Source organism: Megascapheus bottae, chromosome 14 (assembly GCF_031878675.1).
Source record: "Megascapheus bottae isolate mThoBot1 chromosome 14, mThoBot2.hap1, whole genome shotgun sequence".
Taxonomy (NCBI): domain Eukaryota; kingdom Metazoa; phylum Chordata; class Mammalia; order Rodentia; family Geomyidae; genus Megascapheus; species Megascapheus bottae.
Genome location: NC_143522.1, coordinates 11,866,010 through 11,878,713, shown reverse-complemented (window position 1 = coordinate 11,878,713; position 12,704 = coordinate 11,866,010). Strand labels below are relative to the sequence as shown.

Sequence of the window (12,704 nt, the reverse complement as noted above, 5' to 3'; positions counted from 1 at the left end):
TCCTTCCTCCTTCCTTCCTTCCTTCCTTCCTTTCTTTCTTTCTTTCTTTCTTTCTTTCTTTCTTTCTTTCTTTCTTTCTTTCTTTCTTTCTTTCTTTCTTTCTTTCTTTCTTTCTTTCGTTCTTTCTAGGTTACATGATAGTCCACTCTGTAAAAATATGTAATCTCATCGCTGCATGTCTGAGGGGCTTGGGGCCAGTCGGGTTTGTGTGCGAGGCTGTAACGGAAGTGGGAGATGGGCAGCACAGCAGAGAGAGATGGAGGCCAAGGCCAAACAGTTCTCTGGAGTTTGTCTTCCCAAGCCAGCCCATTTCCAGAGACCATTTCTGGCTGAGCCCAGTGCATCCCTCAGTCCCTGCACAGGTCTCCATGTGCAATGGCAGCCAGCACTTCTCATTTCCACTCAGCCTCAAGTCACTGACTTTTCTAACTTGACTCTGCTCAGCTGCTCCTTCATGTGGAACTACTGGCTCAGGCCAGCTTGGCTCCTGGGGTTTAGCTGTATCCAGGAAGGCCCCAGGATGTAACCTTCAACCTCCCTTGACCTTGACGACTCAGGCTACAGTCAACATGGGTTCTCAAAGTAAAAACCCACCAGAAGCTGCAAGAAAAGTCTCACACCACAGACCACACCACATTGAGAGGAAAAGTAGGGTGGAGGGATTTAGGGATAGATTGGGGCTGGGGGAAGCATCATGGCAGAATAAAGCAGGGAAATGTGTTACTGTGCAATGACTAGAATAGCATAGAATGCTCAGAAAATATTAGGAACATAAGGGCTGGGAATGTGGCCTAGTGGTAGAGTGCTTGCCTAGCATGCACAGAGCCCTGGGTTCCATTCCTCAGTATCACACGAAAGAAAAAGCCAGAAGTGGTGTTGTGGCTTAAATGGTAGAATACTAGCCCTGAGCAAAAGAAGCTCAGGGAAAGTGCCAAGACCTTGAGTCCAAGCCCCAGGGCTGGTGAGGGAGGGGGGAGGAGGAGAGAGGAGAGATTAGGCCCATAAAAATGGAAGGTTTGTGGTATAACCCAATGTCAGTCTCAGAAACTGACCAATAATGCTCTGTCTACAGAGCCAACAGTGGTACTTACTGAGGGCACAAGCTGGCTCTGGGTTGCCTCAGGGGAGAAGTAGAAATCCGTCATCTCTCATGAAGAGGTAGAGAAATGCTATTTCCTGTCCTTCCTTCCTTCCTTCCTTCCTTCCTTCCTTCCTTCCTTCCTTCCTTTCTTCCTTCTTCCTTTTTTTTGGGGGGGGGCTTGGACTTGGGGTCTGAGCATTGTTTTTGAGTGTTCTTAGTGCTAGCGCTCTACTACTTGAGCTTCAATTCCACTTTCAGAATATTTTTGGGAGGGGGATTGGAGGGGATAAATGGAGGTAAGAGTCTCATTCACTTTTCTGCCTGGGTGGACTTCTTTGTGGGGTGTGTGTGTGGGGGGGTGGGGCTTGAACTTGGCCACTTCCCATTTTCTAGAGGTTAATTGGAGATAAGAGTCTCTGGTCCTTTTGTGCTGGGCTGGCTTTGGACCTTGATCCTCAGATCTCAGCCTCCTGAGTAGCTAGGATGACAGATGTGAGTCACTGGTGCCCAGTGGTGTTATCAATTTTTAGCAAACATTGAATCCAACATGACATAGATTCTTCAAGCAGTTATACACTGTTATGCACTGTTCTCACAGTTTGCAAGCACATTAGATGTTAGAGGCCATTACTGAACCCATTTCATAAATGGGCAGATGAAGGCACAGAAAAGTTAAGCAGTTTATATCAAGATATAGCCAGTGGATTTTCACAGCTTGACATTAGAGTCTATGTGCCTATCTTAATATTGGGCTAGAAATTGAGGAGACTGGACAGATTTGGACCAATTCTTTTGACATCTCCCCAAAGTTGTTTCATCAGTGGCTCAAACCTACCTAACTCTAGCTCTGCAGGAGTCTGAAATCTGAGGATTGTGGTTCAAAGCCAGGCAGGAAAGTTTGTGAGACTCTTATCTTTTTTTTTTTTTTTTTTTTTTTTTTGCCAGTCCTGGGCTTGAGCTCAGGGCCTGAGCACTGTCCTTGGACTTTCTCAAGGCTAGAGCTCTACCACTTGAGCCTCAGCACTACTTCTGGCTTTTTTCTATGTATGTGGTACCAAGGAATCGAACCCGGGTCTTCATGCATGCTAGGCAAGCACTTTAACCACTAGGCCAAATTCCCAGCCCGAGACTCTTATCTTTATCTATAAAAATGCCAGAAGTTGTCAGGTGCCAGTGGCTCATGCCTATAACCCTAACTACTCAGAAGGCTGAGATCTATGTATCACAGTTCAAAGCCAGCCTGGGCACAAAAGTCTGTGAGACTCTTATCTCTAATTAACCACCAAAAAATCAGAAATGAGGCTGTGGTTCAAGTGGTAGAGCACTAACCTTGAGCTGAAGAGCTCAGGGATTACACCCAGGCCCACAGTTCAAGCCCCACGACCCACCAATAAAGACAAAAAAAATAGAGGGCATAATTCAGATGAAAATTGGTGTGATCCAATTCTGTTCAGAGATTTTCCTTGAGGCTCCCACTGCCCTCTCCCTTGTATTTCTTTGCTGCTGGCTATGACTGAGTTCATCATTATTACTACAGGAGCCAAGTGATCCCCACAATAGGCTGTAATTCTGGGGGTCCTTCTGTGCACTGAAGGACCAAAACTCTGAGCCACATGGAATGAGGCCCTCTGTGGCTTCTTCTTGGCAGGGGATGGACCACTTTTCTCTTTAAAAAGCAGGGAAAGGGCTGGGAGTTTGGCCTAGTGGTAGAGTGCTTGCCTAGCATGCATGAAAACCTGGGTTCGATTCCTTGGTACCACATACATAGAAAAGAAAAAGCCGGAAATGGTGCTGAGGCTCAAGTGGTAGAGTTCTAGCCTTGAGAAAGTCCAAGGACAGTGCTCAGGCCCTGAGCTCAAGCCCAGGACTGGCAAAAAAAAAAAAAAAAAAAAAAGCAAGCAGGGAGAGCTGGGTTCGGTGGCTCACATCTGTAATCCTAGCTACTCAGGAGGCTGAGATCTGAGGATCAAGGTTCAAAGCCAGCCCAGACACTAAAAAGTCTGTGAGATTCTTATCTCTAATTAACCACCAGAAAACCAGAAGTAGCACTGAGGCTCAAGGGGTAAAGTGGTAGCCTTGAGCTGAAAAGCTCAGAGACAATGTCCAGGCCCAGAGTTCAAGTCCCACTACTAACAAACAAACAAACAGAGATTAGGGCCAGAGTGTGGCCTAGTGGTAGAGTGCTTGCCTAGCATGCATGAGACCCTAGGTTAGATTCCTGGGTACCACATACATAGAAAAAGCCAGAGATAGTGCTGTGACTCGTTAGAGCACTAGCCTTGAGAACACCCGAGGACAGTGCTCAGGCCCTGAGTTCAAGCCTCAGGACTGGCAAAAAATAAAAAGCAGGGAGGGATCAGGAGAGATTCAGGAGGTAGGCAAGGGTTGGAGAATTACCCTCAAGGTATTAGGGCTATAAAGAAAGTTCAGGATGAGAGTGGTGCCCTCTACTGTTATAAGCTCTTTAAGAACAGAATCCATATTTGCAAAGAACGTCAGTGTACCAGTGTGTAGACTGGCAAAGAGACTTTGAACAGGAGAAAGGAGGTGAAAGAACAAGGCAAGGCAAATAGCAGAGTGACCTTTCCAGAAGGTCAAAAAGTCCCAGTGCTTCAGATTCCAGAGCAGTTTCCCCCGGAACAAACTCTCTTCTGCCTGCCTCTTGGAGTTGGGGAAAGTTCATGGTGGCTGCTTATTCAAGAGACCCTGGCCTCTGTGCCTCACTGCACTCGCCTCCACCTCTTGTCTGTCCTCTGGTTAGGGTTGTATGAAGCAGAAGACAATTCGGGGCTTATTAGTGTCCTAGGGAAACCTGTAACTTGGGTTGCTGGGACCCAAACAACCAGTCTTAGCAGCAAACTCCAGCTGAGAAAAGACTGAGGAATTGTCTCACCTAATTACGGGAACGGCCCTCTCGGCCCTCTCTGTGTTTGTGATTCGGTACGGTTGTCCGATCGCTTTTGATCGCTTTTCTCCATTTGCTGGCTCAGGCCATGAAGGAATTGTGCTAATTAGAAGAGAAATGGACAGAGTGATCCTGTCAGCCCTGGTTACTGGTAGAGACAAAGTGGAATATTATTCTGAGGCAATGTTTTGTGAGGCCTGTCTCTGGGCTCTCATTAGGAACAAGGGGCCCCAAGAAGGGGAGCTCTGAATGCCTGGCCTGGCTAATGGAGCATCAGGGTGCTCCTGTGCTAATTAACAGGCTCTGCCAGCACTCATGCCAACCAGTGGTCTCATAGCTGCATCTAGTACCACCTCAAGTCCCTAAATATCCCTCCTGGTCTAGAAGAGACAATGGCAAAGAGTAGAAGACTGGTGGCTTTTTTTTTTTTTTTTTTTTTTTACTTTGTGTTGGCTCTAGGGCTTGAACTCAGGGCCTGAGTTGTCCTTGAGCTTTTTTTGCTCAAGGCTGGCATTCTACCACTTGAGCCACAGCTCCACTTCCAGCTTTTTGGTAGTTTATTAGAAATAAGAGTCTCAGATTTTTCTGCCATGGGGCTGGTATTGAACCACAATCCTCAGATCTAGTCTCTTGAAGGCTAGTCACTGGTGCCTAGTATGGTTGGAGACCTCTTTAGACCAGCTTGCCTAAGGACATACTATTCAAGTGCCCAAGAGCCTAGATAAGACAATCCAATGACAGACTGGTCAGAACTTACAAACCGAACTTGGAAGAGACCACTGTATGCCTCTTTCCTAGCAAGGTTCACTGGTGAAATGAAGTCCACATGGAGATCTGGCAATCTTGGTAACCACAAAGATAAACTGAAAATGGAGAATATAACCAAATGCTTGGAGATGGAGTAAGGCAAAGTTGAGAGCTGCTAAGAAACTGTGTTAACTGCAGTCATCCACTCTGGCCTATCTTCCTATTTTGTGTTCTGCTCCACACACTTTTCTGTGATGCCCTAAGGAAATAAAATTTCTTGCCTTTATTACAAAACTGCTATGGAAATCCAAACACACTTCTGAAGTCACAAGGACAATGAAATGAATTCATCAGCTGCATTTTCACTGCCCAGATCTGGATGTTTTTAGAACTGTAATAAATAAGAGTTGAAAAATACCAAGAAGCAGTTACCAAGTATTCTTTAAATTTAAAAGTTATGATAAAGTTGGGTGTTGGTGGCTCCTGCCTATAATCCTAGCTACTCAGCAGGCTGAGATCTGAGGATTGAGGTTCTAAGTCAGCCTGGACAGGAAAGTCTGTGAGACTCTTTTTTTTTTTTTTTTTTTTTTTTTGCCAGTCCTGGGCTTGAGCTCAGGGCCTGAGCACTGTCCTTGGACTTTCTCAAGGCTAGAGCTCTACCACTTGAGCCTCAGCACCACTTCTGGCTTTTTTCTATGTATGTGGTAACGAGGAATCGAACCCGGGTCTTCATGCATTCTAGGCAAGCACTTTAACCACTAGGCCAAACTCCTGGCCCATCTGGGAGACTCTTATCTTCAGTTAACTACCATAAAAAGCTAGAAGTAAAACTGTGGTTCAAGTGGTAGAATGTTAGCCTTGAGCAAAACAATGCTCAGTACCCAAGCCCTGAGTTCAATCCCCAGGAGTGACAAATACACACACACATATATACACAATTATGATACAATTATGAAAAACATCTTTTAGGGTCAGAAAAAAAATTAGCAGCAGTGTGTTAATACACAATTAGTATCTTATGAACTTTTTGTGAGCTAACTGGACATTGGCTTTCCTTATATTGGAACACTTCATCTAGAAGGCTATATTTTGGCTAGAATATGCTCAAGCACCAGTGGGTGGTGGCAGAGGCAATAACGAGTATTTCCTCTTCTCTGGGTCTGGCACAGAGTTGAAAAGGAACTCACATCAAGGATTTAGTAGGTGGCAATTTTTAATCCATCATATTTCATTGGAGGTTTGCAAACTGGTAGAAGGCACTGAAGAACTAGATGTGTAGCAGATAGTGGTAACCCTGAGAACCTTGTGAATGTGTAGGACAATAAGCTCTGGACCTAGGTCATTAGTTAGTATGAGGTAAGGTGTGGTGAGTCATAGGGATGGGGATGGCACACCTAAGTGCTTAGGCATTGGACGGAAGAATCATTTTATGCTGTGTCATTAGGAATCTATTGGAAGAACAGGTTTGAGAGGTACAAATGGGAATAAGACTTTCTGGGGAACTCAGTGGCTCAGGCAAAGGTACTCAGGTGAGGAACTGGGAATTTTTCAGAGTAAGTGGAACAGAGATTTCATATAGGACAGGATAGAAACTAACAGGGGATAATAAGCAGAAATGAGCAGCATGGTTCATTACTGGTAGGATAGACTGCAGGCTTGAAGACTAAGCAGATGGCTTTAAGCCACAAACCATCTACTTGGATATTAAGGGAGAAGATAGTGGGCAACTTACTTGTACTTTCTGATGCAATCTATGGTTTTTCTAGTCGGTCGTGGGACTTGAACTCTGGGCCTGGGCACTGTCCAGAGTTCTTTGGCTTAAGGCTAGTGCTCTATACTTTGAGCCACAGCACCACTTCCAGTTTTCTGGAGTCTCATGGATGTGCTCATGTTGGCAGCACATATATTAGAACTGGAATGATACACAGAAGATTAGCAAGCCCCCCTGAAAGAATGACACATAAATTCATAGAGTGTTCCATATTAAAAAAAAAACCCAGAATTTCATACATTTTGCTGTCTGGGCTGGCTTTGAACCACAGTCTTCAGATCTCAGCCTCTTTAGCAGTCAGGATTAGAGGCGTGAACCACCAGCACCTGGCAGGATCTATGATTTGAATATGTAACTTTATCCTTTAAAAAAAAAACCAACTAGGCCGGGAGTTTGGCCTAGTGGTTAAAGTGCTTGCCTAGCCTTCATGAAGACCCGGGTTCGATTCCTCGGTACCACATACATAGAAAAAAAAAGCCGGAAGTGGTGCTGAGGCTCAAGTGGTAGAGCTCTAGCCTTGAGAAAGTCCAAGGACAGTGCTCAGGCCCTGAGCTCAAGCACAGGACTGGCAAAAAAAAAAAAAAAAAATAAATAAATAAAAAAACCAACTAACTTTCTTATATGTTTTATTATGAAGACACAGAAAATACCACATACAAAGTACAGTCTTCTAACATCCCCAAATACATACACATATATACTGTACATAAATTTATATTATCAATATAAAAATACATCATTAACATTTCTAAGGACAAATACAAGCCCAATAAATATCACAATCCTAAAATATCTACCTACATTAAGTGCTGGTGGATAAGATGACAGTAAAAGGAGCCAAAGCAGGTCTGGCTTCTAGTTGTTGACTTAAGTTGATTTGGGGCAGTGACCCAGTATTCTTTGCTTATTCTTCCATTTCCCCAAATAATTTAAAGGTACCTGATGTCATCAGCTCTCAAAAACAGAGGAAAGAAGTAATTTGACATTATGTCACTGTTCTCTGGCCACATGCACACACACACACTTCAACTGCATTTAGTCAAGACATGTTGATCACTAGTTTAACTTAAAACCAATGCCTCACCACTGACCCTGCTGGGGAATACCTCAGCAGAATTTTGTTTCCCTTCTCATACCCGTCTTGTGTTATGTGCTTAACTGATTTTCCTTGCAAAAACTAAGGTTTGTATTCATAGTCAAGTAACACAATTGAGGAGAAAGCCCAACATGAAGTTAACTATGGGAAACAGGCACAGACGCACATGGGAGAATACTGTTTTCTAGTACAGACTCAGACCACCATCTCCACTATAACTTCCTGTGTCCAAACCCCACTGGGCTACTGCCACAGGGAGAGTCTTTCCATAAAATTTAGGACAATCTATGTACTTCTCAGAATATGAGAAAACATGTGCAATTGATTTTACTCATGGAAGCTATATTTAGGGCAGGAAATTCTATTTCTTTCCTGTATGTGGGCGGGTAGGGAAGAGAAAGTGAGGGAGGGAGGGAGGGAGAGAGGAAGAGAGAGAGAGAAGGGGGGGAGAGGGAATATCTGATACATGTTGTGAGGGGAAAAGGGGAAAGTAAAACATTATAATTATCCCATAGCACATGCTTGGTCAAATTTTCAAGCACATGGGAAATATCTCTCCCTCCTGAGCTATGCCCTTCTATATAGCAGGCCATATTTACTCTCACTTAAATCCATAACAGGTTAACTAGAACTAAAAGACCTCTTTGTTACCTTCCTATTGGCCTTAAGCTCTAGAACACAGTGCCCCTCTGGGGGTCCCTTTCCTGGAGTTAGACCGGAACGTGGGAATGGGAGGTGAGAATGGATGAGGGCGGAAGTCGAGAGAGGTGTGCAGAATTTTAAAAGCATCGGACATTTTGAGAAGAGTCTGGTTTCTCCAGCTGTGGAATTGTGGAACCTTTTATATACTAAAAAGCTCACAGGTCAGGATGCAATCTCTTCACATCATAAACACTTCCTAAGAAGCCAAGTACAACTCAAAAGAACCCATCCACTCAGCATGTCACCACGGATTCAGCTACTGTGGAATCAAATCAAGTGGAAGTTTCTGGGGCTCCTGAATCACTTCCGGACACAGGACTGGATGTGGGCCTTAAGAGTGACGAAACCTCCAGCATTACCAATATCGGAAACTACACAGCTGACTGAGTAATGGTAATGATTCTTGGGTAGAGCAGATTCTTCTCTTGCCACTGTCCTCAGAGGCACAGGAGTGCCAGGAGCAGGGGAGCGGGCGGTCCTGAGGGTCAGTCTCTGGCCTCTCCTGAGGAAGCGCGGAGTGTGCAGAGCTGCACTGGGAAGGGAGCTTGTTTCCGTTTCCAGGACACTTGTCCACAAGCAGCTGCTACTTCTTGGGCTTCTCTAGAATGTTGAGAAATTTCCCTCGTGTCATCTCTCTGGCTGGAATTACAAAGCAAACAAAAGATGCATGAAAACCTCTAGGGGCTGGGAGTTTAGCCTAGTGGTAGAGTGCTTGCCTAACGTACACAAAGACCCGGGTTCGATTCCTAGGTACCACATACCTAGAAAAAAGCTAGAAGTGGTGCTGAGGCTCAAGTGGTAGAGCTCTAGCCTTGAGAAAGTCCAAGAACAATACTCAAGCCCAGGATTGGCAACCCCTACCCCCACCACTACCACTGACAACAAAAAAAACCTTCTAATGGGAGGAAAAAGGATCACAGGAAGGTTTAATTTAAAAAAAATGCAGATTTCACTTCACAACAGATTCAGCCATTACCAATCTCCTAAAGGGGCAAGACCTCCTGAGTTCTTCTTGCTAGTCCTCGGGCTTGAACTCAGGACCTGGGGGCACTGTCCCTGTGCTTCTTTTACTCAAAAGGCTAGCACTTTACCACTTGGGTCACAGCACCACTTCCACCTTTTTCTGTTTAATGTGGTACTAAGGAATTGAACCCCGGGGCTTCAAGCATGCTAGGCAAGCACTCTCATCATTAAGCTACATTCCCAGTCCAGCAAACCAACATTGAAGACTGAAACTGTACAAAATGATTCTAAAGTTAGCTGCTGCTACGAAGAACAGGTGACTGGGGAAGACTTTATCTTCCATCCTTACAAAAATCATCGGGGAATTCCTTTCAGACATCACTTTTCCTGAACCTAACACCCAGGTTCACTATCTCACAAAGTTTACTCTTAGAGGCTAAAAACCAACCAAGATTAGACTGTTCTCTTGGTTGTTGGTCTCTGTACATTTATGATCCCCAATCAAAATCAGAGATCATGTACCCCATCTCTTAGTGGTAGTAGCCCCGGAATGCTGTAATATAACAGGGTTTATATTCCCTCAGTGCAGTTCACCCGTGGATGGGGTAATAAAGTAGAGTTTATAGAGCTTTGGTCTTCTCTCTCTTAGCATTGTCAGTCCTTAGGTATTTAATATATCCAGGCAAGGTTTATGTGTCTTTCTCTGACTTTCAGGACCATCAATCTTTGAATGTTGTAGTTACCAGGAAGTTTATACAGCTACTTTTATATATATATATATATATATATGGTACCAAAGTAAAAGTAAAACATTTCTCAATTGTAAGAGCCTGCCCCCAACCCCACGTTAGCTTTCTCAAGCAAACTCCTCTTTACTTATCTCAAAAGACTATTTTTTCCTAGATACTTTAATAGATTGAACAGTTTTGAAAGTTTCTGATGGCTGTGTTGGAAGGTCAGAAGTTTTCTGGTACCATGCAGTGGGCACAGGGCAGATGTGTCCTACGGCTTTCCAAGAACATATCTCAATTCTCGCCAAAAAAGGGAGATGGCCTGGGAGTTATTTGCAGGAATAAGAAGGGCCTTTGCCTTGTTGTTGCCCTTTCCCAATCCAAAACAAATGGTGCTACAGGAATAGTCATTCCTTCCTTTCCCAGCTTAACAGTCCTTTGCTTAATGGCACAATAAAGAAAATAAGACATACAAACTGTTATCACAGGACAGTTTTTGGTAATTTTCATCCATACATCTCCTATTTCTCCCTAGCTTCTGAGTTCCATCAAAGGAAAAGAAATTCCACAGGCTAGGAATAGAAGCCCCAGGACTGGATCTTGTCTCAGTGCTCATAATTTCACCCCATCCTAACTGGGAGAGGTGGCGCACGCCTGTGATCCTAGCTCCTCAGGAGGCTAAGATCTGAAGATCAAGGTTCAAAGGCAGCTTGGGCACAAAAGGACCTGAGACTCTTATTTCCAATTAACCTCTAGAAAATGGGAAGTAGGGCTTGGCTCAAGGGTAGGGCAGTAGACTTGAGCTGAAGAGCTCAGGGACATCGTCCCGGAGTTCAAGCTCCATGATCCACACAAAAAAATAATAAATTTCACCCCATCCTTAATCCAACTGACCATTTCTTTCTTGGTGGATATATACCAAACTCTGTACATTCAAGGTTTCTATAAGACTTGCATGAAATTATTTCCTTATATACTTGGCTTTCTTTCTTCACTAAAATATTATGAACTGAAGGAAAGACAAGTGCCTGCATATACTGAATATTTGCTGGTTGGATGAGTGGTAATATACAAAAGAACTAGAACTAAGTGAGAATACAACAAATGTTAGTTTCCTTTTTTAAAAATAATATGTAACAAGACTAGTTAGTGGCTCTTGGTGCTCTATTCTGAACACTGTAGTGGTCTTTTTGAATGTACCCTATTTGGCAGGAAAAGTCATTTCTCTTGATGGAAGTAATTCCAAATTAATGGGGAGATTAAGGGTCAAGGGCTAACCACTCTGGAGGAAATCCAATCAAGTACTTTCATGCCCATGAGGAGGCAGCAAGAACTTCTTTCAGGGAATATAGGATTTAAATTCAGTCTTAAGTTCCAGCCATAGCATTTTGTAGCTGAACAATTATCTCTGAACCCCATTTCATCTGCAAAAATAGCATGTAAGTGTTATCTGTACTACTTTTCTCTTGGAAATCTGCAATCACTATTCTTGGCATAGTGGCCCTCATTAAAGTAACCCTTTGTAGAGGTAGGTAAGTAAGCAGTTCTCTTATTCTCAGTCTGATCCTATAGGAATTTATACTTTTGTTTATCCATTTAGCTTTGCAATTTCAAGACAAGGTCATACATATTATACAGCCAAGGCTGGTCTTGAACTCCAGATTTTCCTGCCTCCAACTTCTGAGAGCTAGTTGGTTCGTTTACTCATACTTTTGTACAGCAAGTGGGTTTCATCACTTACTTCTGCTGAAAGGGTTACCTACCTATTTTCAAGTGCTTATAACATACAGATTGCCAAATGATCCTGCTACATGAATCTCTAGAAAGCAGACATGGTGACACAGAATTCTGCAGCGTAGAAGACAGTCTTGTTTCCATGCCTTGGACTTAAGAGTAAGGCACAGATCTCACTCTTGAGTTCTACCTGCTGCACTCCACACCTCCCAATACTGTTTGCTCCCAAACAGGAGAGCTTAGAATATTTTAAGATTTCTAATTTTAAGGTTCAACTACTTGAAACTCAAAGGCTTAAAAGAAAAAATAAAAAGTCTTTCAGTGGGGGCCGGGAGTTTGGCCTAGTGGTAGAGTGCTTGCCTAGCATGCACGAAGACCCGGGTTCAATTCCTCGGTACCACATACATAGAAAAAAGCCGGAAGTGGTGTTGAGGCTCAAGTGGTAGAGCTCTAGCCTTGAGAAAGTCCAGGGATAGTGCTCAGGCCCTGACCTCAAGCCCAGGACTGGCAAAAAAAAAAAAAAAAAAAAAAGTCTTTCAGTAGCAAGTAAGCTCTCCTTGAATTTAACCAATCCCCTTTAACAACCCCCTTTCCATTCAATCATTCTTCCCTCTTCAACCTAATCCAAGAATACAGAGCTGCAGGAAACCACTGTAATAGTAGAAGTAATTCAAAAGACATCATCTCCTGCATGGGAGGGGAGAAAGTTTCCCTTCCTGCCAGTCCCATATAGGAGATATACGAATGTGTGACATGGCCGCTCCCTAAAAGAGGGCTGTGCCTTATAAATCAGATCCTAAGCACCAACCCCTTTTTGTGCACAGAGAAATTGCTGCAGACCAGGGGCTGCTCCAGAGCTTGTGCCCTCCTGTTCACTTGTCATCAGGGATGTTAACATTTCTGATTAATTCGTATAGCCTTTATTTTATTCCTGATTTCTCTATCCTTGCTCTCATGCTCTGCTGCAGTGCAAA

General features: G+C 43.7%; 1 protein-coding gene and 1 non-coding gene across 4 annotated transcripts in view; one reads left to right on the top strand and one right to left on the bottom strand.

Moving 5' to 3' along the window:
• Nucleotides 1–6,615: 6,615 nt before the first annotated feature.
• Nucleotides 6,616–6,721, top strand: LOC150054688 (U6 spliceosomal RNA). Its single transcript, XR_016537764.1, has one exon. It is a non-coding gene; the product is annotated as a U6 spliceosomal RNA (small nuclear RNA).
• Nucleotides 6,722–7,141: 420 nt separating this feature from the next.
• Lin52 (lin-52 DREAM MuvB core complex component) overlaps nucleotides 7,142–12,704 on the bottom strand; it is an 81,228-nt gene continuing 75,665 nt past the window's right edge. For 2 of the 3 annotated variants that reach the window (XM_090344469.1, XM_090344468.1), the window contains one exon: nucleotides 7,142–8,941. Coding sequence is in view for 1 of the 3 variants with exons in the window: in XM_090344468.1 (XP_090200594.1) it covers nucleotides 8,886–8,941 (56 nt within the window). In the remaining 2 variants the exon portion in view is untranslated. The remainder of the gene's footprint in view (nucleotides 8,942–12,704) is intronic. The other variant, XR_016537572.1, reaches the window with a different exon arrangement.